Source organism: Anopheles stephensi, chromosome X, assembly GCF_013141755.1.
Source record: "Anopheles stephensi strain Indian chromosome X, UCI_ANSTEP_V1.0, whole genome shotgun sequence".
Classification (NCBI taxonomy): domain Eukaryota; kingdom Metazoa; phylum Arthropoda; class Insecta; order Diptera; family Culicidae; genus Anopheles; species Anopheles stephensi.
Window position 1 is genome coordinate 22,448,548 of NC_050201.1, and position 23,268 is coordinate 22,471,815.

A 23,268-nucleotide genomic window follows, 5' to 3' on the forward strand; every position below is an offset into this window, starting at 1 on the left:
TGTTTATGCGATGCTTTATAGGATTTTTAAACGTAAGTTTATCACCCTCAACATAGAATAGTGTTTTAAATTTAGAAACTAATTTTTTCAACTTACTCCTTTCTTCAAAATTCAGATTATTCGTCTTTAATTGGCTTTATACTTCGCAAGGTTCGTATTTGTTGTTCGATATTTCCTGTGTATGTATTGGGACTTCGAAATTATTTAGGTTGCACAGAAAAGGCTGTAGAAATTTTATTGTTGTTGTACATATGTAACATGTGTTCTTGAATTCAATACATTATACAATCCAGGTAGAATAAAAACGTTTGGTAAAATTTCCTCTTCCTTTTCTAAATAAAAATCACCATTAGAACTAGTGGCCGTAATAGGTACAATATGCATCTTGTAAGGATCCAAAGTAATAATGTTAAAATCGGAAAATTTTTTAAGCATAGATATTTTTATACCAGAAATTTCTAACTCATTTTCTTTTGTCAATATGTCAGCTTCTAATTTTCGTAATGTTTAGTAACCTATTAAGCCATCGAAAAAAGGATGGAAATCAAAAATGTAGAAATTAAATTTACGAGATGAAGGAATTTTGGGAAAAGGATTAAATGCTACGTATTTAATGTTTTCCTACCTTTTTGGCGTTCAGGAGTAGCAGTTTTTGTTGTATACCTGATTCGTCCGCGTTTTGATTCTACGGTAATAAAGTCCGTCAGTTTTTTTTCGGCTAGTCTCTTAACGGATGATGTGATCTTTGTCTGTGGCCGATATTCTCGTTTTCATTCTCTGTGTCAGATACTGTCAGTATGTGTTGTGGTGAATATGTCCTCTTATCTGGTGTCGTATTGTTCACTTGTTTCGATGTGCCGGGTTGTGGTGATGCTGCACGTGTGCTTTTTGTCTGTGGTAGTGACGTCGTTACCGTATGGGCTAGTACTGTAACTGTTTTACTAATCCTGTTATCAGTAGCAGTGACGTTTGCGTAAGTGTTTAACCTCTCACTAATGTTTGTTTTTTGAGCTGTTAATTTCCGATTCTGAACGCAGGTCATACCGTGGTGTACGGCCTTGTCACATTTTCGGCACGTGGCTTGTTGTCCTCTATAGGTCGCAAGTGTCGTTTCTCCGTTTATTCGCACGTACGAAGGGATTGGTTTCGTTACTATTATCCTAACGTAACGAAACCCGTTTGGTAAGCCTGCACTTGGAAATGCTGCACTCCATACACCTTCGGCTACAGATACAACTTCACCTTAGTTGTACATATATTGAGCAATATCAGTGTTTGTGACGATCACTGAGGCGTCGTGGATCTTCACGATCGTTGAACTATCATTCATGGAGATGGCAATTGGGTACGCTTTTTCCCGGCTTTCTATCACATGCCGGCCGTCGTGTTTTTCAACGATTTCCAACGCTACGTTTGGATCCTTTATTTCGACATGCGCGCATGTCGATGATGTCTTTAGGTGAATTCTATTAAGCTGTTCCGTACTCAGATCGAGCTTGGAGTAGACGAAGTCAATCACCTTTGCTGAAAGTGGCTTCGTCGGCACGTTGGAGAAGTCCAACTTTATTGTGACCGCTTTCCTGAGCGACATCTTGGGTCGGTCTTTACACTTGGTTTAGATGTATTGGTTCTCACTGTTATTTTCGCTGGAGACTACGAATAGATACGTCTGCTTCGTACGAGCCTCAGAACCGAACTGTAAATAGTGGCCGATAGTTTAGGGGTGTGGTAGAATTAGAGTTTTTTTTAAATTATTCCAAGAAATTGCTTAGTTTTCCGAGAAGATAAACCAAAGTTGTATGTTTAACTTTCATCTCTGGTTTTGTTCCGTGAGCAGTATGGTGTGGTCATCTTAATCGGCTTGTTTGTTTTGTCTTTTTTTGCTTCTCCGGACCTATCGATTGAAAATCTGTGTCGATAATGTTTCATCATACGGTTTTGGCCGGTAGGTTAACCAACCGAAACGAAAGCTTAAGGTGTACTAAACTATTCCAGTCTTACGCACGGGGGAATGCGGTCAAGATGGGATTTGAATCCCGGCCTTGCCATGTGAAGACCACCGCAGCTGTAGCGTCGGCCACCGGACTGTCTACCAAATTAGACACCCTAAAACAATGGGAAATGTTTCACCGAAGTGGTGAAGTGGCGGAATATACCGATTTAGTTAAATTCTTAAGGGAACATGCATCAGTGATCCGGGTCACGGGTGATCCGTTGACAAAGCAACAGCATCCGGGGTCAAAGTCGACACTGTCGTAAGAAGAGAGGCAGAATTTTCTGTAGCAGTGTCCTTCATCTCTGTCTAGCCTTGATGGGGCGAGTGCGGCCTTGCTGGCGTTGGGTTCGGAGGTGGTCGGCGGGTTCAACCCCATAATTAGCAGAGACCCTGCTGTTACGGGATGGAACTCGCCGATAGCTTCTGTGTTCGGTGCTGGCTTGATCGAGCTCGGGCTATCACTGCTGGGCAGTTTGAGGTCCACTTTTCACAGGCAAATGTTTGTGCTGTCACAATTGTTGTTTTCCTTCTGTTTTGTTTCAGGCCAGATCCGTTACACGGAAGGATGGAGTCCCGTGTTTACACATCTTAACCACCAACACACTCAACACAGCAATAGACCCGGACCAACAATAGAACTGGACAATCTCACCACAACCTCCACACATCTACAACCGAGCACGCCCGGGATAAGGCGAAATATCAGGGAGGAAATGCCTTGGTATTTTTTTGTGTCTTTGAATTTTGTACTTCGTCAGCACATGCGGTGCTGACAATAAGGCTTCAAGCCGTCATGCACTCGGCCTTTCAGTGTTATGTGTTCCGGAACTACTCAGTACTACAGCGATATGCGATGGCGAAAGAATTGTGTGTGTGCAGTATCCAACCGGTAGTGGAACCACTCCCGAAGCTTCAGTTTATGTGAGTTCCACTCCTACCTCAGTTGTTAGTGAAAGACCAGTCAACGCAGTCATGTTGGCGCCAACTGACGTTCAGCCAGCCACTTCCGTATTGCTACCAACGGTATTGGTGACAGTGGAGGCATTAAATGGCAACACGACGATAGCCCGAACCGTGCTTGATGGCGAGGCACAGATCTACCTGGTTACGGAAAGATTCCCAACGAGACAGTTTTGACCGTTATCGAACAAAACTGTTCTCTGTGTCTAATCGTTCTCAGTTATTCCCACGCTGAGATAGCAACGCGAGAGATTGCGAGTACGACGGCGGCTTTATTTTTTCTCAGTCAAGAAACGGTCAGAGATTTGACCGTACAAACTCATACGCTGCACTCTCATAAGCGGCGGTTCTGTACATTTGTGTGCGTGCATGTTAACCGATTTTCTTTTCTATAACGCGTCGCTGACTCTTCTTTACATTCTTCATCGTATTTTACCTTCGTTTAGTGTTATTGTGGTTTCATGTCAACTTGCGAACAGGCAGAAGTTTTGTGTGAAGTTTATGATTTTACGTGAAAATTTTGAATTTTTTTTAAATATCGGATATAAAACGTGCACGGAAAAGTGGAAGATTTTACCGGCGGTCGAACAAGTTTAAGGCGCTGAATCCATCAGTTGTAATTGGACAAGAAGCGACACAAGCTGAATCATGTAAGCCCATGTTGTGCTCAATGCTTTTGACAAATAATAAAGCATTGCTTTCATTCTAGGCCCCTAATCGTTACCTTTAGATATATTTGAAGATGAATACACAGCACCACCAATCGGTATAAATGAACCCCAAATTGAGGAAGAAGATGAAGCATTGGTAAATAACATGTTTTTTGACAATGATGATGAGGATGACGATAGTTTTTTGAAAAATGACAATGCCCTAACGCTAGATAAGTTGTCCGTAGTAGACGGAATTCGATATTGGGCATTGTCAACAAATGACACGCATAAGTCCATTGACATGGTGTAAAAGTTATTCCGAAAGGTTAATGTAAAAGTCCCTGCAACTGCTAAAACCTTGCTGCAAACGAAACGCAACGCATCGTCAGAAGTAATGGAAATTGGGGGAGGACAATTTTGGTATCATCGCATTAAAAAGTGTTTGTGCAATTACTACCGGTAAATAGTTTCAGAGATGTCAAAAAAATGGTGTATATTTAACCATAATTTGAAATTTTAAATTATTTTCACGCATAGATACGACAAGCCGCCATCGAAGCAACTGACTCTGACTATATCCATTGGTGGATTACCGTTGCATAACAGTTCTGCAATGCAATTCTGGCCCATACTTTTTAAAATAGTAGAGGATTCACAAGCACCGGTAATGACTGCTGCTATTTTTTGCGGCTATAAAAAACCAGAGAGCACCGAACAATATCTCCGCCCAATGGTTGAGGAATTGAATGATTTAATATCCAATGGTTTAGACATGCACGGTGAAAATGTAGCCGTTAAGCTTTTGGCCATAGTTGCTGACAAGCCGGCAAGGTCGTTTGTGAAAGGTAAAATATTTTTCAATTATTGCATGTAACAGCGTATAAAGCCCTTTTTTAATTTATTTTTTTATAGGTGTTACTAGCCACACCGGCTACGGAAGCTGTTTAAAATGTACTATTGAAGGAGAGTATGTGGGCCATAAAGTTACATTTGTCGGTTTAAATGCTCCAAAACGAACAGACCAAGCATTCAGAAATGACGCTTATCCCGGACACCGCAAAGTGTACACCCCTCTGTTGCACATTCTATTTTTCGACATTATTGAAGATATATGTGTAGCAGATCGGATGCATCTTATTGACTTAGGAGCAACAAAGCGGTTGCTTCTGGGATGGCGAGACGGTACATTGGACATAAAACGATGGACGGAAAAACAATGCGAACAGATTTCTGAGGCTTTTCAAAAAGTACTAAATGTTGGGCAGAGTAATTTGCACAAATAACAAGGATAAGTTCAACAGAACAACAGAAAAATAGTTTTATTAAGCTAGACCGATTAGCGCACGCTTTTGACAGTTGACTCGAAAGGGAACCAGTCAAAGGATACTAAGATGTATCCGCGTGATGGGAAGTTGCTAGTCTGTCAGAAAAGACAGTTGCTATTGTCAGCCCTTGCAATGGTGAAAATAGCATGGCACATCTGTTGCTATCACAACACTCCTCCTCAAGGGATAGTGCCATATCCTTACTGCAGTCCCAACATTCCCGAAAACTTTCGCTGCTTCGTAGCTCCTAAAGGTTTCGTGAGAATGTCGGCTGGCATATCCTCCGTAGGACAATACTCCAAAATCATTACTCCGCGATTACACAGGTCCTTGATGAAATGCCCGCGAGTCTCAATATGTTTGGAGCGACGACTGGATCGTTCAGAACTCACAAACTTCATGCAACTCTGGTTGTCTTCCAGCATTCGTGTGGGCTCCTCTTGACGATTGTCCATCTCCTCCAGCAAACTTCGCAGCCAAACCAGCTCTTGGCTCGCTTCGCTCAAAGCCACGTACTCTGCTTCCATCGATGACAGCGACACACAAGTTTGTTTCCCATCTGCAACCCACCGCCTTTCGGTCCGCTGGTAGTTCAACTAAGTCCCACGTTTTGTTATCCGAGTGAGACTTTAGTTCATCCAGCATTGCGGCTTTCCATTGCGCTTGGTTTCGGCAGGTGTTGGCTTCATACAAGGTTCTTGGTTCATACTCCTCCTTAAGAGTATTTCCGGTTGCATACGCCTCCTCAATCAAACGCACAGGAGCAACTCCTTTTGTAGATCGTTGAGAACGTCGCATAGTTTCGTCTGTAGGTGTACTCGGAGATGAGACTTCTCCTTCCGATGCACTATCGTATTGATCGGACTCTGCATCTTCACTTGATAGCGATGACGGAACTCGGAGCTGTGCATCCTGCGCATCGGAAGTTGATGGTAACACAAGGGGTACGTACACATTCTCATCAGATTTCACTGGTACCTGTATCTCATTCTCTTCAGCACTACACATTTCTACGAACTTGGCATCTCTGCTTATTGTGATGAGATCTGTGACCGGGTTTAAGAAACGATACGCCTTGCGGCCCTCTGCGTAACCCACGAATACCAGTTTCTCGCATTTCGTGTCAAGTTTCCGCCTCTTCTGATGTGGAATGTGAAGGTATGCTGTCGATCCAAAGACTCGGAGATGTGCGTAAGACGGCTTCTTTTTATACCATAATTCGAAAGGAGTACTCTTCACCGATGATGATGGCAAGCGATTCTGCAAATATATCGAAGTGCTGATTGCTTCGCCCCAGTACTTTTTGTTCATTCCAGAGTCTGACAGCATACAACGAACGGATTCCACTGCATAGCGATTTACTCCATTTTGTTGCGGTGAGTAGGGAGCCGATTGCTCGTGAACGATGCCATTGTCTACAAAGAACCTTTTTAATGAATTACTCATATACTCACTACCCCCATCCGATCTAATCGTCTTGGGGTAGTATCCAAACTGGTTCTTCATCAAGCTGCAGTATTCGCGAATCCTTTCCGCTGCGTCCGACTTATTCTGCAACAGGTACACCATCGTATGGCGGTTGTAGTCATCCACCATCAGCATGTAGTAACGATTGCCTCGAGGTGTCGCAACCTCCATCGGACCTCCCAGATCGGTGTGTACAAGGTCTCCAACAGCAGTGCTTCGATTTGTAGATTTCATCGGAAATGAGCCCCGACTCATCTTTCCTTCGCAGCAAGGTACACTCACAGATTCCACATCACAGTGATCCACCTTTAGTCCATGACCGAGCTCGTCGCGCACTATTTTCCTCAGAGCATCTTGATCGCGATGTCCGAACCTACGGTGCCATAAATGCACGCATGAAACACCGTGTTTTATGCCCGTCGATAACGCTTGCTCAGAAAACTGCTTTAGATGATACAGGCCACCTGAACGTTCACCAACCAGTACCACCTTTTCTCCCTTTACTACACGGCAACCAGTGCGATCAAAAATAACTTCAAAATCCAAATCAGTTATTTTGCTTACCGACAGCAAATTGGTAGCGGGCGAAGGTACATGGTACACATTACTAAGTGACACGTTCATTCGAGTACCTTCTTCGTTTACAGAAACTACTTTTGTATTTCCCACACCAGCCGAATCGATAGACTGTCCATTCGCTAATGTAATCGTAGATCTTTTCGATTAATCAATCTCATCCAGAATGGACACATTGCTAGTCTTGTGTGCAGTCACACCTGAATCGAAGCACCACAAACTTTTATCTCGTGTCTTATCAGTGAAAAAACACAAGTTTTCACTATTGACGGCAACTCTCGCTTTTTGGTTAGATACGACACTCGCGTTGTTCTTCCTATCGGCCGCCAATTTTCGACAATCTTTTCGGATATGTCCATTCATCTTGCAGTAGTGACATCGTTTTCCCTTTTTCTTGTCAAGTTTGGTTTTGTCACCTCCGGATAGAAAAAACGCTTTTTCTTCTTCAGCACCATCCGCACGACGATGTCCTTCATCCAGCAGCTTTCCCTTGACGAAATCCATAGTAAGGTCAGTATCCGGTCTACACTCCAAAGCGACGATGAGACCGTCATACGATCTAGGCAGGCTGGATAGCATCAATGCAACAAAGGAAGGGTCCTTCATTTCCGCACTGGGTACCAGTCGGAGCCTCAATGACGACAATTCTTTAATGTGCTCATCTATGTTTCCACCTTCCGGCATCTTGGTGGCAAACATTTTTCGCATCACATGAATTTTACTCGAAAGGGACGATCGCTCGTGGTAACTTTTCAGCGCATCCCACATCTCTTTAGATGTATTTGTCTGCATGACATGGATGAGCTGACTGTCGCTCAAGGACAGGCCAATCAGTGCCCTCGCCTTCTCGTCGTTCGCAAGCCATGCGTTATCCGGCACCTCTGGCTTCGGTTCGGTGACCACTGCCTTCACCTTTTCCCGTGACAACAGAAGTTTCATTTTGAACTTCCATATCGCATAGTTTTTGTCACTCAGCTTTTCAACAGATACGTGCGATTCCGCCATTGTGATTTCTCAAAAAAACACGCTCAAGACTGACAAATCGGTTCACTACACTCGCCAATTTTTAACTGTTCTTTATGCAGGCAAAACTAATCACAATTGTGGAACCAGTCAAAGGATACTAAGATGTATCTGCGTGATAGGAAGTTGCTTCTTCTTCTTCTTCTGCGACACTACAACCTCGAGAGGTCGCGGCCTGCCATTTCTGGCTTTCTGTGACTTAATTTTACCCGTAGAAAAGTAGTCAGCCTTTCGTACGGGGAGACGGTCTGGATGGGATTTGAACCCTGGCCCTGCCGTGTGAAGACCGGCGCCGCTGTCGCCTCGGCCACCGGACCGATCCACCGGCCACTGGAAGTTGCTAGTCTGTCAGAAAAGACAGTTGCTATTGTCAGCCCTTGCAATGGTGAAAATAGCATGGCACATCTGTTGCTATCACAACACTAAAACCTCTTGAAGTACATAGGAAACAACGCCATCTCAAATACCTCAATCATTGGAAAGCATCCGAGTGCGCATTTTTTTTGCATTACGCGTCATTTGTCATCATTAAAGATCATCTGCCTGTTGAGGTGTATAAACACTTCATGCTACTGTTTTGTGCCATTACACTGTTTTCTTCAACAGTTCATAAAAGTAAATGGCACGTTGCAGGTCAGTTACTAAACAATTTTGTTGAAAATTTGAATAGCGTGTATGGCAGACAGTACAAGACAATCAATTTTCATAATTTGCAACATATTTATGATGAAATGCTCAGGTTTGAGTCACTGTCACTAATTTCGACATATCCTTTTGAAAACCATCTTCAATTTTTGAAACGTCTTTTCCGTAGTGGATGGAAGAGCTTGGAACAAGCCATTAACAGACTCGCAGAGTTGGATGAATTTAAGATGCCTAAAAGTAAAGATGCTTGTTATCCATTAATAAGTGGAAAAAAGGAAACAATCAGTGTAACTGTAAGAGAAGATTTTGTATTGCAAAATGACCAAAGAAATTGTTGGTTTTTAACAAAAGACAATAGTATCGTTAAATTTCATTCAGCAAATCATGTTTTAGAAACAGGTAACAACAAAATATGTATCAGAGGACCAAAACTAAATTCGAAAGAGTTAGTGTTCGATGACCCAATTGAATCAAGTGAAATGTTTATATTCAAAAGCTTCAACAATGCTTTGTCAGAAACTACGTTCGAAACATACACTGATCAAATACGGTGTAAGTTAGTAGCTGTTTCAACCAGCTCTGCGCAAGAAATAGTGTTTGTTCCTTTAATACACACATTAATAGAGTAGATATGTATTGAATTCAATTTAGATAATAAATATGCAGTTCATTTCATGAGAAGTATCACATTTATTTACCCATATATGCAACGAAACTAAATAAGATCTTAATTAATGTATAGCAAATTATTTAAGAAAGAAACAATAACTCGATATTAATAATAATATTTCACAGAGATATCGATAGATAGATTTATGTCGGTGGTCGTCTACATGATAAGTACTTAATGATTAATGAATTAATTTCTTTTTTTATGAAGAGAAGTGTGTTTGGTAGGAGAAAGGTTAGCTCGAAACGGAGCGTGCTTAAGACGGATTTTAATAAAATCAGCAATGTATTTGGGAGTTGCTAAAACTCTCGCATTACTTCCAATTTCTTTTAACAGAAGAAGTATGCTTTCACACTTCTTGAACTCTATCTTCGTTGATCCCGGCTTACTTTTTCCAGTCCAACTGATTGTGGCAAAAAATAGTCGAGTAAAAAGTAAATCAAGCGCTTCATGTAATCGACTGTCTACATCTGCGACTGTTATTTGCCTCTGCAAATACCTAATTACATTTTCTTTAAACGATGGGTCAGTGCTAATCGATTGCTCAAAAGTATCTAATCCTTCTTTTGTATTAAGTTTGGCTAGCTCAAATTCGTTCCTAGAAAGTAGACTTTGCCTAAGACAACTTACAGTGACTAACTCCACTTTGGCTCTAAGCTCCGCAATCTCTGCTTCTGAAGACAATTATAATAAAAATGAGAATATTTTAAAATTCGCACATCGTATCACACAGACAAAATACTTAAAAAGTAACTCATACTTTGTTCATTGCCGCAAATTTCATCTGGTTGGATTGCTTCATCCGCGCATTTCTCGGTGTTGGCATGACAAGAAGAATCTGCAAGTTAAAAATAATGCTATATAATTAAAAAGAACCGAATCGTTTTGACCGCTTTGAAACTTACTACATGGTTGCATGTTGACTGCAAGGTTATTATTATTGTTCGTGGAATTGAGCTGTGGTTCCCCTATTATTCTGATTATTTGGAGATTTGGAACTGCAAAGGAAAATGTAATTTATATTATATTTATTTAATGAGAGGTAATTTATATTATTTGAACATAAAAAAAAAACACTTTACCTGACTTACTATTTGGAAACTGGATGGTTGGAACTTGGATTGTACCAACTTCTACGTAGGTATCCTCACACCACATGTCCTTCTTATTTGTCGTTTCCATTTCGAACCCTTTGCAAAGTTTTATGTAATGAAATAAAATGTCATGATTTTCAACTGTATTTTTGATAAATACATGCATATCAAATTACAAATGAGGAGATAACTTTACTAAAACTAAGCCTGCTTTTGTGCGAAAATAAATATTTAACACGTTAAACGCTGTACATGTTTTACACTACTTTCCGTTCTGGAGGCATGTCGCGCGAATTGCAGCAAGTTGTGCTGTGCGTGAGTTATCGGAACAACGCAGAATCATAGATACAGTTATCAAAACTGTTCAACGGTATCAGTCCCAAACCAACACAGCATCGTCATCCGGTCGACCGAGCGTCCGTACCTGATTCTGCATCCCTACAACGGTATCAGCCCTAAACCAACACAGCATCGTCATCCGGTCGATCGAGCGTCCGAACCTGATTCTGCATCCCTACAACGGTATCAGCCCTAAACCAACATAGCATCGTCATCCGGACGATCACCGTTATCTACGCCCTTTCTCTTCATCACCCGATCCCTTTTGAACACGAAACTTATATTTAAATCTGAATAAAACAAAAGAACGGCACTCTCAACCTAACCGCCTTAGAGGAAGGAAGCTTTCGTTTCTCTTAACTTCTCTACAGTCCGAAGTGATAGTTTCGCTGACTGGTGCCCGAATAGGGACCTGAAGTCAATGTGAGGTGATTTAAAATACCAACCCTGCACAAACGACGAAGGACCACTTTCGATCTGCACTCGAAGACATCTCTCTCCGAAGAAGCCTATGACCCGTAGTAGGCAGAGCCCAAAAGGACCACCCGAAGCATCGAGCAGCCGAAACCAGAACCTGGAACATGATCTTCGTGATAGCGATACTGGCGTGAGTCAAAATATATTATAATTCTACTTATAATTCTAACTTATAAGGTTATAAAGTGCATAATTTACAAAAAAAAAAGTCTCGTTGAGTAACAAGTGAAACAAGTTAGACAAACGTTAGGAACTTATGCAAAAAGGTTGTTCGAATAGGAAGAAAAAAAGAAACGCACTGTGTGATAAAATCAGAATGAATCCTCCTATTGAAAATTCTATGAACCATGAGGAGTTTTTGCAAATCGGAAAAGTTCCCGATTATGTTCGTGATATTCCAAATTTCGAAGGAAACGCTAGTAGCCTTATGAGATGGATATTAGAAGTAGAAAACGTACTTAGAATGTACGCCCGTCTTCCCAGAGAATCCATTGAGTATTATGTAATTGAGGGAACAATTCGTAGGAAAATTAAAGGAGAAGCGGCAGATGTGCTTAATGCTAGCTGCATAACAGGCGATTGGTCTAGTATCAAATCAACATTGCTGCATTATTACAAAGATAAGAGGGAATTAAAAACTCTTGATCATGAACTCACAGGGATCAGTAAGAAATCTTCAGAATCCTTAAGCAGTTATTTTAGTCGAGTGAATGATCTACTAACTGCAATAGTAACGCAAATTCAGACTGATCCTAAATATGCTATAAATTCAGAAGTACATATAACATATTTTAGAGAAAAAGCACTCGATTGTTTTATTAGAGGCCTTGAAAACCCTCTTTGCTTTTTGATGAAAAATCATCATCCAAGTAACTTAAATGCTGCATATAACTTTTGCCTTGAATATTGCAATATGAATATGAGTTCTGCTCCATTTAAATCAGACACAAGGGTAAATAACATACCATAACCACGAGAGCTTTACGTGCCACCACCAACACCTCGCCCTACTTTTAATACAAATCAGCAAAGACCACCTCTCCCACCAAGAGATTTTTCTCAGTATAGGAATTTTCCGCAACGTAGGAACATGTACCCTGAAGGATATACCAGTCAGCCCATAAATCATCAACGGATTCCTTCAACACAACAGCGTAATAATTACCCCGTACCTATGGAAGTTGATCCTTCAATACGATCGAACTCCTTGACCTATAGCAATCGGCAAAGCTATAAAAAACCCTATCCTCGAAATGGTCCGATATATTCAATTGATAACCCATTGGAGTATGTTTCAAGATCAAAGCATCTCAATGAAATAGATATAACTAGGAACGCAGATACATTTTGCAGCACTTTTAATCAACATACTGAAGTAGAAAGCAATTTTTTAGAATGGACCGCAGGATGGTGAAACCTTTCCTTCCATACATCATCTTGCGAACAGTTACGGGAGAATACCCATTTTTAATAGATTCAGGATCGAATATTAACTTGATTTCGTATAAATTGGCCTCATCTTACGGAAGAAGCAAACCATACGAAATCCAAGCCCTTAAAATTACAAGCGCTAACGGCGAATTCAATATTAAATCAGCAATCGATATTGCTTTCTTTGAACCTAAATCTATGCTTAAATTTCAATTCTTCACACGTAATATGGGTGACAGGTATGTTTCCCAGGGGCCCGTGTCACCCAAATATGGGTGACGGGTATACAAGTATAGGTAACAGAAACACGCGCATAAATACACATTAATGGCTGTTCTAACTGAATAAAAAAAAATGCAGTAAACTATTTTTTTTCAATTAGGTTTTTTTTTATTTATTGCAACTTCTGTTCACATCAAACCAGTTTGAATTTCGGTAAAAACAATTCTTACACATCTGCGGAGACTTTGAGCAAATTACACAAAAAGTATTTGTATTTTTTTAATATTTTTCCTAACATGATCTCGTTCCGCGTTTGTTGCTGTAGCACGAAACACACATTCTTCGCACAGGTTTCTCATGCGGATTTTTTCGTATCTCCAAAATGTGCATTTTTTTGCCCAACTTGTTGTTATTGTTGGCGTCTTTTGCAGATTTTTTAGTTTCTAACCACTCTTTCACTCTTTTTCTGTTAGAACGAACGAAACACCGACTATGCTGTCTCTTTCTCTCCAAAAAAGCCATTGATATCTCAAGCGCGTTCTGAGCGATTGCACTGTTCGGTGTTGCGCTCTGTGATTTTTGGGCCAGCAGGAAACTATACCGATTTGCGCTTGGCGCCGAACGTGTTCATGGGAAAAATTCAAGAAGTATACAAGAAAAACTTTGGGAGACAGAATTTACTAAAAATTCGATTTACACAAAAACTATTAAAGGATAAAGAAAATTACAATGATCAAGTAGACATTATATGCAAGGAACAAAACAGAGCACACAGAGGTTGCGAAGAAAACAAGCTAAAGGTTTTATAAAAATATCATTTTCCAAAAATGGCTCAACAAATCAAAAATTTTATTCGAAATTGCAGAACATGCAACGAATGCAAGTATGATAGAAACCCCTTTAAATCTCCTTTGACAAAAACACCATTGCCAAGTGCACCCTTCGAAATAATGCACGTAGACATTCTGTTTAAGAATAAACTTTATTTTTTAACCAGTATTGACAAATTTTCAAAATATGCTCAAGTAGTCAAAATTGATTCTAGAGCTGTTGTGGACATACTCCCAGCTCTAAAAGAAATAATAAAGTTATCGTTATGGATGGAGAAAAATCATTCAACTCAGGAAATGTAAGGGAATTCTTCATCACTTTTAATATTCAGCCTTATATCACAGCAACAGGCAGGAGTGAGATGAATGGTGTTGTAGAGAGATTTCATTCTACCCTTATAGAAATTTGTCGCATAACACAGTCAGATCATCCTTTCTACAATCCTATCGAATTAATGAATATCGCAGTGCACAAGTATAATAATTCTATTCATTCAAGTACTACATACACGCCGCTTGAGATTATAACACCTTCCGAACATACGATGACGATTATGCAAAAAGTTAGGGATAACATAAAGAAGAAACAAGAAAAGACATTTGCTCTTACAACAAGAATAAAAAAGAACGGGTTATAACAACCAAATCAAAGGTGTTTATGAAAACGAAGCGTAGAGTTAAACTAGCAAAACCTTACAAAAAAGTTGACATCCAACGAGTCAACAGAACGACAATAACCACCAAACAGGGAAAAAGGATTCATAAGAATGATTTAAAAGTTATATATGAATAATTGTATTCCACAGATTCCTATACCATGCCGAGGCACAAAATATATCGATGAATAACCTGGATAACGTCCCCATACTAGCTTTCCATAGAGGCGAAGCAAGAATATCTAATGGAAATAATTACTATATTCACCGTTTCAATATTTCCGATATAAGACAGGATATCAAACTACTTTCAAGGGAATTTAGCCTTTTAGAACGGAACCAGCTCTCAAGAATTATAGAAAAGGAACTTGAAAACGTGTTTGAAATGTTACAAATTACTACACCAATTCGTAGAAGCAAAAGATGGGACACAAAAGGCACTGTCTGGAAGTTTATCGCAGGAAACCCAGACGAAAACGATCTAAAACTAATTCAAAGATTTTACAATGCAATTAACAGAAATGTTACTCCGTGTGAAAGATGCTCTACAATTATACAAGGATTCATCAGCAGAATTCCATTCGTTATATATCTTGATGAACCTCAAATATCTTTCTGAAAAATAAGGACTAATTACAGATAGCATCACCCTAGCTAAACTTGGAATCACTAATCCACGTATACTCAATAGTAAAGTAGCAAATTTAATAATGGTTGATATAAGAAAGCAAAACATAACGGTGCATACGATATCCGAGGCGTTAACATATACAAACACGAAAATAGCGACGAATAACAATGAATTATTGTTTATAATAAGTTGTCCTAGATTAAGCGAAAACATTCTGAACAAAATCCAAGTCTATGGCATAAATAACATAGGAAAACAGATCCACGTTCCTCATCCCTATTACCTTTCCCATAAATCGCAAATGTTTACCGTCGCATCACTGGATAAGGACTTTTATAATACGCAAGATCTACAAGAAGACAACTCGTCGTGCATACCGGCAATTATGAAGGGACAACCAGCATCTTGCGATTTTGTATCGAATCCACCAACACAAGAAGTTTTGACTTTAGATAGAAGTCACTTGCTCATCAGTTCATCCGTTTTGTTCACATTTGATACTATGTGTGGCATACAAAAGAGAAACTGTAATATGGAGGAAATACGGTCGCCAAGTAACATGGAGGAAAACGGTCACCATGTGATACGCGGGGTCGGTCGGTCTTTTTCGACGGGGCTTTGCGCATATTCGATTTGAGTCGCGCCGTACTTACGTGGTTCATTTGGGTTTCGACAAGAGTGACGAACAGCAACTTGCTAAGCGAACCAATTCTTCCCTTTATCGATTGTCCAGGCAATCGTGAAGATTCTAGAGGAGAATCTTCCTTACTGGATTGTTGGAGACATCGAGGCCTTACCTTTGGTAGGGGGACACTCGAAGCTCATCGGCGTTGAGTCGGCCAGGCGACTCTAGATATTCAGAAGGAACATTCCTTACTGGCTCGTTGGAACCTTTGAGGCCTTCCCTTGGGTAGGGGGACTCTCAAAGCTCTTGAAAGGAATTGGACGTAAGATTTGAGTTGCGTCAAGTCTCAGCCCAAAACCAACTCTCTTGTTGGCTGGGGAAGACAGCTTTATTTATACCAAAAATTTCTTAGTTTATGGTTAGTTCATTCGCCTTAAGTTAGGTTAAAACTCTTTACGTTATTGAGTAACTTCTTGGTTGACGGCAAGAGCATAGCGCTTCGTTGTTAACAAAAGAATCAAGTTACTTATGGAATTTTCCTTAGGGTGATTTGGTTTTGAGTCGTTTCCGTTTCTTTATTCATTAACCTGCTGATATGAAATAATCATTCATTAATTTGCTTGTTTCGGGGCGATCGAACGCTGCGCTTGCATAAAATGTGTCGCTATGGGTGAGTTGGTCGCGGTGCGATCAATTGCTGCGCTTGCATAAAATGTGTCGCTATGGATGAGTTGGTCGCGGTGCGATCGATTGCTGCGTTTCGTATTGCCTTGCGTAACTCGCTAGCCGAGTGCGCTAGTCAGTTTTTAATGTTCTTATTGAAATGGGTGTTTGGTCAAATTTGCTGAATATGCTGTTCTTGGTGGGGTATAGGGTGCTTGAGTTTAAATAATTGTGGCGTAAAGTTCTGGTGTGATTGATCGTTCCTACGTACGTGTTTATAAAATGTATGTTTTCATGAGGTGTTTTTGAGATGTATAGCAGAGATGCTACAAAACCTTACTGGCTCATTCATCGTCACTTATGAAGATTGTAATATTTTCTTCAATAACAAAACTATTTAAAGCAACACGATTAGTTTTCCGGGGTCACCGATCAATCTTCCTATCTTTGGCATAGAAGTGATGCAACAGGACAAAATCGTTATATTGAGTCTTGAGCATCTTCACGAACTACAAAAAGAATTAAGAAAGGAGATGAATCAAATCCATTTGAAATCCCACAGCATCACATGGAAAACGTGGTCGATATCTAGCCTGATAAGCACTCCGTTTATAGTATTGATCGCCGTCGGTGGATACATTGTGTCAAAAATATGTAAGGAAAGAACAAATATCAACATCAATACACAACCAGCATCACAAACATCGGCAATCTATAGACCGCCAACTATGAAGGAATGCCTTCGTACGGAATCTCAGATTTAAGGAGGGGCAAGTTATCGGAACAACGCAGAATCATAGATACAGTTATCAAAACTGTTCAACGATATCAGTCCCAAACCAACATAGCATCGTCTTCCGGTCAACCGAGCGTCCGTACCTGATTCTGCATCCCTACAACGGTATCAGCCCTAAACCAACACAGCATCGTCATCCGGTCGATCACCGTTATCTACGTCCTTTCTCTAAATCCTTCCTTTCATCACCCGATCCCTTTAGAACACGAAACTTATATTTAAATGTGAATAAAACAAAAGGACGGCACTCTCAGCCTAACCGCCTTAGAGGAAGGAAGCTTTCGTTTCCCTTAACTTCTTTACAATCCGAAGTGATAGTTTCGCTTACTCGTGCACGTTTAGACATGTCCCAATGATACAAGACAATGCAAAATAAAAAAATAAATAGAGCTTAACTGAATATAATTGCTAATTTTTTTCTTAAGACTTGATTCCCGATTACTTTTAAAACATCGAACTACGAACCGCTTATTTGTTAATGAAAAATAATTTGAACTATCGGTTCCTACAAACAAATTGCCAAAACGGTATGCATAGTTGACAAGCTTTTTCCATGAAATTGTATCGTTAAATCACAGACACGGTACACATACGGTACAATTCTCAACATGCATAGCTTAAAACAAAACCTATCTCAAAACAATCACATTCGACACAGCCTCGGTGGTTCAAATCGTAAACACTTCAAACAAACAAGGTAAATCCGATCATAACCTAGTTCTATTCCCGTTCTTACTTTCCTATTTACTACAGCTCCTGTAAAAAAAAGCGTCTGCACTCGCCTGGAACAAAACCGTAAACTAATTCGCACAATATCGATACACTTCACAATTCCCCCCTAGCCTAGCCACAAACACACGTCTCCTCTGGTGCAATCATCCATCCTACACATAGAAGAAAGCGACAAGAACAAACACGTGTGAAGAACTAGACCGAAAATGAAATAAACACCACCAAAAAATAAACGCGTTGGCGACAAAGCAAAACCAAGCCCAACAAGGAAACACCATATAGTCCTGATTATCTGTTACAAATTGTAAAGACAAGTTGTCAAAAACGGAAGATTTGTATTATGACAGCCGTTTGTGTTGTCTGTTGGAAAAAAGGAACTCAACGAAAGACAATCTTACAAATACAATGCCAAGAATTTGTATTCTTTAACACAAACGGAGACTCGTATCTGTCAAACTGTTTTCCGTCACCTATTTGCAACGGAAAGGCGCCAAACCCGCTCGTTCCTATGTTTTTTCTGTTCGTTTTCGTACCAGTTCTAACCAAAATGTGAGTATTTTTCTTTATAAAGCATCTGAATGAGGTAATCAAGAGTTTTTGTGCAAATATAAATGTATATATAAATATATAACTGTGCTGGTTGCTAGTGTGAAACGGTTGCCCCGCGCTAATATTCGCGGTACAGCAGGAGATGTTGTTGTTGTTGCTTTTGTTAAGCTTAGCTGTGGATGTTGTGGCCATGCACATCCAGTCCAGCAATTTCGACAGCAACCAACAACAGCGGAATCCAAAGGATCGAACATAATACGAAGCAGACGACGTTGTTTAGCAAGATCTTCCGTTCTTTCATCAGAAGTCAGAAGTAGAAGTTGAAATGGTGTTTGTGATAGTTTACGTTAAACGTATTCTTTCGCACGCGCCTCAAAGATTGCAGAGAATGTTGACATCCCAAAAAAAACGAAAGAGTTTCTGTCATAAAAAGAGAAGAAATACATAAGTTTACTTAAGTAATACTTAGCTACTTCATGTTTTTTACTTCTTACGTTTTTGTATACTATAATTTTTTTGTGCATGTATTCTATCTTCTTCGCGGGCGTAGTCCTGTGGTGAGGCGACAGTGGCGACGGTCTTCATATTTAAGGACCTGAGTTCAAATCCCATTCGGACCGTTCCTCCGTAGTGAGGGCTGACTATCCAACTACGTGGTATCTAAGTGTCTAGTAAGCCATTCGAAGGCCGGCGTGACCAAGCAGGACGGTCAGACAAGAAGAAAAAAAAGGGAAGTAGGCCTTCTTCGTATACATAATTGTTGAGTGACAATTTCTGTCATACGGTTAAATGGACGTGCAAACCCTGCACAATTGCTGTTGTCATTTTTGACGTTCTTATTTTGGCGCCTTCAGCAGCCATTTTGTACATAGTTTCTTTTTGTTTTTCCATCCTTAATAAAGTTAGTTCGTAAGCGTAGCTCTCTCTGAAGTGCCGTGTCCATATAATTCCGTCCGAATTCCACAAAAATCTCATCAGGTTATGGGCCCAGGATTTCGTGTATGACGGTTTATAGTTGCTCTAATAAAAGTGTTGTGTTTTAAAAATGGAATACGAAAACGAAACCGTGCGCGTCCCGCTTTTTGATGGTTCGAACTTCGCATCTTGGAAGTTCCGGATTCAAGTGGTGCTCGAGGAGCATGATTTGCTTGAATGCATCCAGAACGAGATGGAGGAAGTGGAAGAACTTAAAGTGAAAACGGGAGACAGTGACGCCGCTGGTCAGGCGAAGGAAAAGCTGTGTGAAAAGCGCCGGAAGAAGGAACGACGGTGCAAGTCGATCCTTGTATCGCGGATCCATGACAACATGCTGGAGTATGTGCAGGACAAAAAGACCCCGAGAGCGATTTGGCTTGCGTTGGAAAAAGTGTTCGAGCGTCGCAGCACCGCGTGCCGGCTCCACTTGAAGAAAAAGTTATCGACGTTTCGGTACGAAGGGGGCAGTTTACAGGATCATTTCCTAGCATTCGATCGTGTTGTGCGTGATTATAAGGCCACTGGGGCAGTGTTGGAAGAGATCGACGTCGTTTTCCAGTTGATGATGTCCCTTGGGCCGAAATACGCGACGGTTGTGACGGCGCTAGAGACAATTCCGCAAGAGAATTTAACGTTAGAGTTCGTCAAATGCCGGCTCCTCGATGAGGAAGTTAAGTGCAACGATTCGAGTGTAGTGGCTGTTCCGATGAAACGAGAGTCGGCTGCTTTTGTTGGAAAGCCTAAAGTTTTTTCGAAAAGGCAAATGAAATGCTTTGTTTGTCACAAGCCTGGACATAAAGCGAGTGATTGTCCTGAAAAGAAAATGCAGAAGAGCAACAAAAGCAAAGGCAGTGCGAACGTGACGGAGAAGAGTGTGTGTTTTGCCGCCGGTTTGGTTGCTGTAGAAAGCAATGAAGAAGAAGGCAAAGTACAGTGGTTTGCTGATTCGGGTGCCACAGATCACATGGCGAATGATCGAGAACTGTTCGAAGAATTGGTGCCTTTGGAAAATCCGATTGAAATAGCAGTGGCTTTGAACGGAAAGTCTACGATTGCGCAATATTCGGGAACAATCAAAATGATTGGAAAGATCGGAAACCGACGACGTGAGTGTACCTTGAAGAATGTGCTTTTTCTTCCAAACCTACGGTGTAATCTTTTTTCGATCAGGAAAGTAGAGATGGCCGGAATGAAAGTTGTTTTCGAAAAAGGTTGTATAAAAATTCTTCGTGGTTCGGAAGTGATCGCGTGTGGTTCTCGTCATGGTCTCCAATATGAGATGGATTTTTACCGGAAAAGTGATGAGAATTCGGTATTGTATTCATGTGGAAAGATTCTGAAATGTCATGAGCTTTGGCATGAGCGCTTCGGTCATCTAAGCGAGAAAAACCTGGAGAAGATTATATCCAAGAACATGGTGAAAGGAATGTTCAAGTGCGATGGTGATAAAACGGAAACAATCTGTGAAACCTGTGTCGATGCAAAGCAAACAAGAATGCCATTTCGTGAACGCGTAGACAAACGGGCAAAACGTGTGTTGGAAATAATACACAGCGATGTTTGTGGTCCGGTGACACCAGTTGGACACGATGGAAGTAGATTCTTCGTTAGTTTCATCGACGATTGGAGTAGATTTGTGGTCGTGTACACTATGCGCAGGAAGGATGAAGTCTTTGAGTGTTTCAAGTTGTATGAAGCAATGGTTACTGCCAAGTTCGGGGTTGGCATTTCGCGATTAGTTTGTGATAATGGCGGGGAATATCGTAGTGGTGAATTCGACAAGTACTGTAAAGAAAAAGGCATCGTAATGCAGTGTACAATTCCATATACACCAGAACAGAATGGCGTTTCGGAACGGATGAACCGTACCTTGGAAGAAAAGGCCAGGTCGATGCTGTTCACGGCAGGAGTAGACAAGAAGTTCTGGTGTGAAGCCGTGGAGACTGCCGCGTATCTTGTGAACAGGAGCCCAGCAAGTGCCATCATCGATTGTAAGACGCCCTATGAAATGTGGGAGGGTAGAAAACCTGATGTTTCGATGATGAGGGTTTGGGGTAGTCCTGCGTATTGCCACATACCGAAAGAGAACCGGAAGAAACTAGACAAGAAGGCTTGGAAAGGTATTTTCCTTGGGTACCACTGCAACGGATATAGAGTCTGGGACCCGAACCGTCGCAAGGTTATCGCTGCCCGAGATGTCATCGTCAACGAGATTGGAGGTGCTCACAGGCAAGTGGGGCACCAAAAGCATCAATCAACAGAATCTACGGATGACGTGATTCGTATGAGATCTTCAGCAGATGCCGATTGTCCAACTGATCTGGCTGAAGAAATACGACCGGAAGCAGAGACGGGCACTGAATTCGAACCAGCACTGGAGAATGATGAACCTGAGATGAACGAGACCGTCGAAGAATTCGTAGATTGCGATGCAATCGCCGACGAATGTGAAGACTCAGCAGGGGTTGATCATCGTGCCGTGTCTGAAGAAAACAACACTCGGAAGCGTGTGCCACCGTCTTGGCAGAAGGATTACGTGATGAATTTTTCTGCTTATGCTTTAAGTGCTGTTAGTTATGTCGAGAACTATCCAGATTCAGTTGCGGAGATGCGGAAGCGTGACGATTGGGACCAGTGGAATGCGGCTGTACAGGAGGAGATGCTTTCTCACAAGCAGAACAACACCTGGACCCTGTGCGAGTTGCCCGCAGGTAGAAAGCCTATTACTTGCAAGTGGGTGTTTAAGATCAAGAAGGGTGAAGGTGAAGCTCCTGACAGGTACAAAGCAAGACTCGTAGCTCGTGGTTTTACTCAGCGTTATGGCTACGATTATGCTGAGACGTATGCTCCAGTGGCCAAATTGGATTCTGTAAGGACAGTGCTAGCCGTAGCAAACCAGGAACGTCTGCATGTGCATCAGCTTGATGTGAAAACGGCGTTTCTTAACGGAACACTACAAGAAGAAATCTACATGGTTCCTCCGGAAGGACTGTCCATAGGATCGAAGAAACTTGTTTGCCGTCTGAATCGTGCCTTGTACGGACTGAAGCAAGCTTCTCGTGCATGGAACGAACGGTTCCATCAGTTCGTCACCAGGCTTGGTTTCAAGCGCAGCGAAAACGATCAGTGTTTGTACGTGCGAACGGTGAATGACGAACGAATGATCCTAGTCCTCTACGTCGATGATATTCTCATCGTTGGACGAGATGTGGTGGCGATTTCGGAGATCAAGAGCTGTTTTAAGAACGAGTTTGCGATGTCGGATTTTGGTGAAGTGAGCTGCTTTCTTAATATGCGTATTGAGAGGGATGTGGAGAAGCGGTTCATGAGGATTTCTCAGCGAGGATATTTGGAGTCTCTTCTTCAGCGTTTCGGCATGGAAGATTGTAAACCGGTCTCCACACCAATCGAATGCCATCTGAAGCTGGAGAGAGGAATTGAAGCGGAACGAACGGACTACCCTTATCGTGAGCTGGTTGGGTGTTTGGCATACGTTGCCCACACTTCGAGGCCTGATCTATGTGCCGCAGTGAACGTGTTTAGCCAGTTGCAGAGCTGTCCGACGAATGAACACTGGTGCTACTTAAAGCGCATCTTGCGCTATGTGAAAGGCACTCTTGATGTGGGACTCGAGTTTAAAGGAGGACAAGCTGAACCTGCTTTGATTGTTTTCTCAGACGCCGATTGGGGAAACGATATCAACGATCGACGATCGATAAGTGGCTACATCCTGCGAGTGTTTGGAGGTACAGTGGCATGGTTAACGCGAGTTAGCAACGAGCGTCGGTAATCGCTAAATCAGCATTGGGAGTGTCGTGTTGTATCCAACGCGACGAGTTATGCTGATGCGGCGATCGCTGCTGGGCCGTTTATGGGCCGATAACGGAATCGGCTGAATTCAATAAAATAGTTAATTTCAAGACACCGAACTGT

General features: G+C 41.4%; 1 protein-coding gene and 1 long non-coding RNA gene across 3 annotated transcripts; one reads left to right on the forward strand and one right to left on the reverse strand.

Moving 5' to 3' along the window:
- Window positions 1-4,322: 4,322 nt before the first annotated feature.
- LOC118515103 lies at window positions 4,323-5,368 on the forward strand. Its single transcript, XM_036061810.1, has 2 exons — window positions 4,323-4,454; window positions 4,522-5,368. Exons 1-2 carry the CDS (start codon window positions 4,340-4,342, stop codon window positions 4,890-4,892), a joined length of 486 nt encoding a protein of 161 aa, XP_035917703.1. The 5' UTR covers window positions 4,323-4,339; the 3' UTR covers window positions 4,893-5,368.
- Window positions 5,369-9,348: 3,980 nt separating this feature from the next.
- LOC118515136 lies at window positions 9,349-10,861 on the reverse strand. Of its 2 annotated transcripts, XR_004906960.1 has the most exons (4): window positions 10,398-10,861; window positions 10,221-10,313; window positions 10,076-10,153; window positions 9,349-9,989 (listed from the first exon to the last, which is right to left on the reverse strand). It is a non-coding gene; the product is annotated as an uncharacterized LOC118515136 (long non-coding RNA). The 2 variants fall into 2 exon arrangements; XR_004906957.1 differs by having other exon boundaries at window positions 9,349-10,153.
- Between the last annotated feature and the right edge of the window lie 12,407 nt (window positions 10,862-23,268).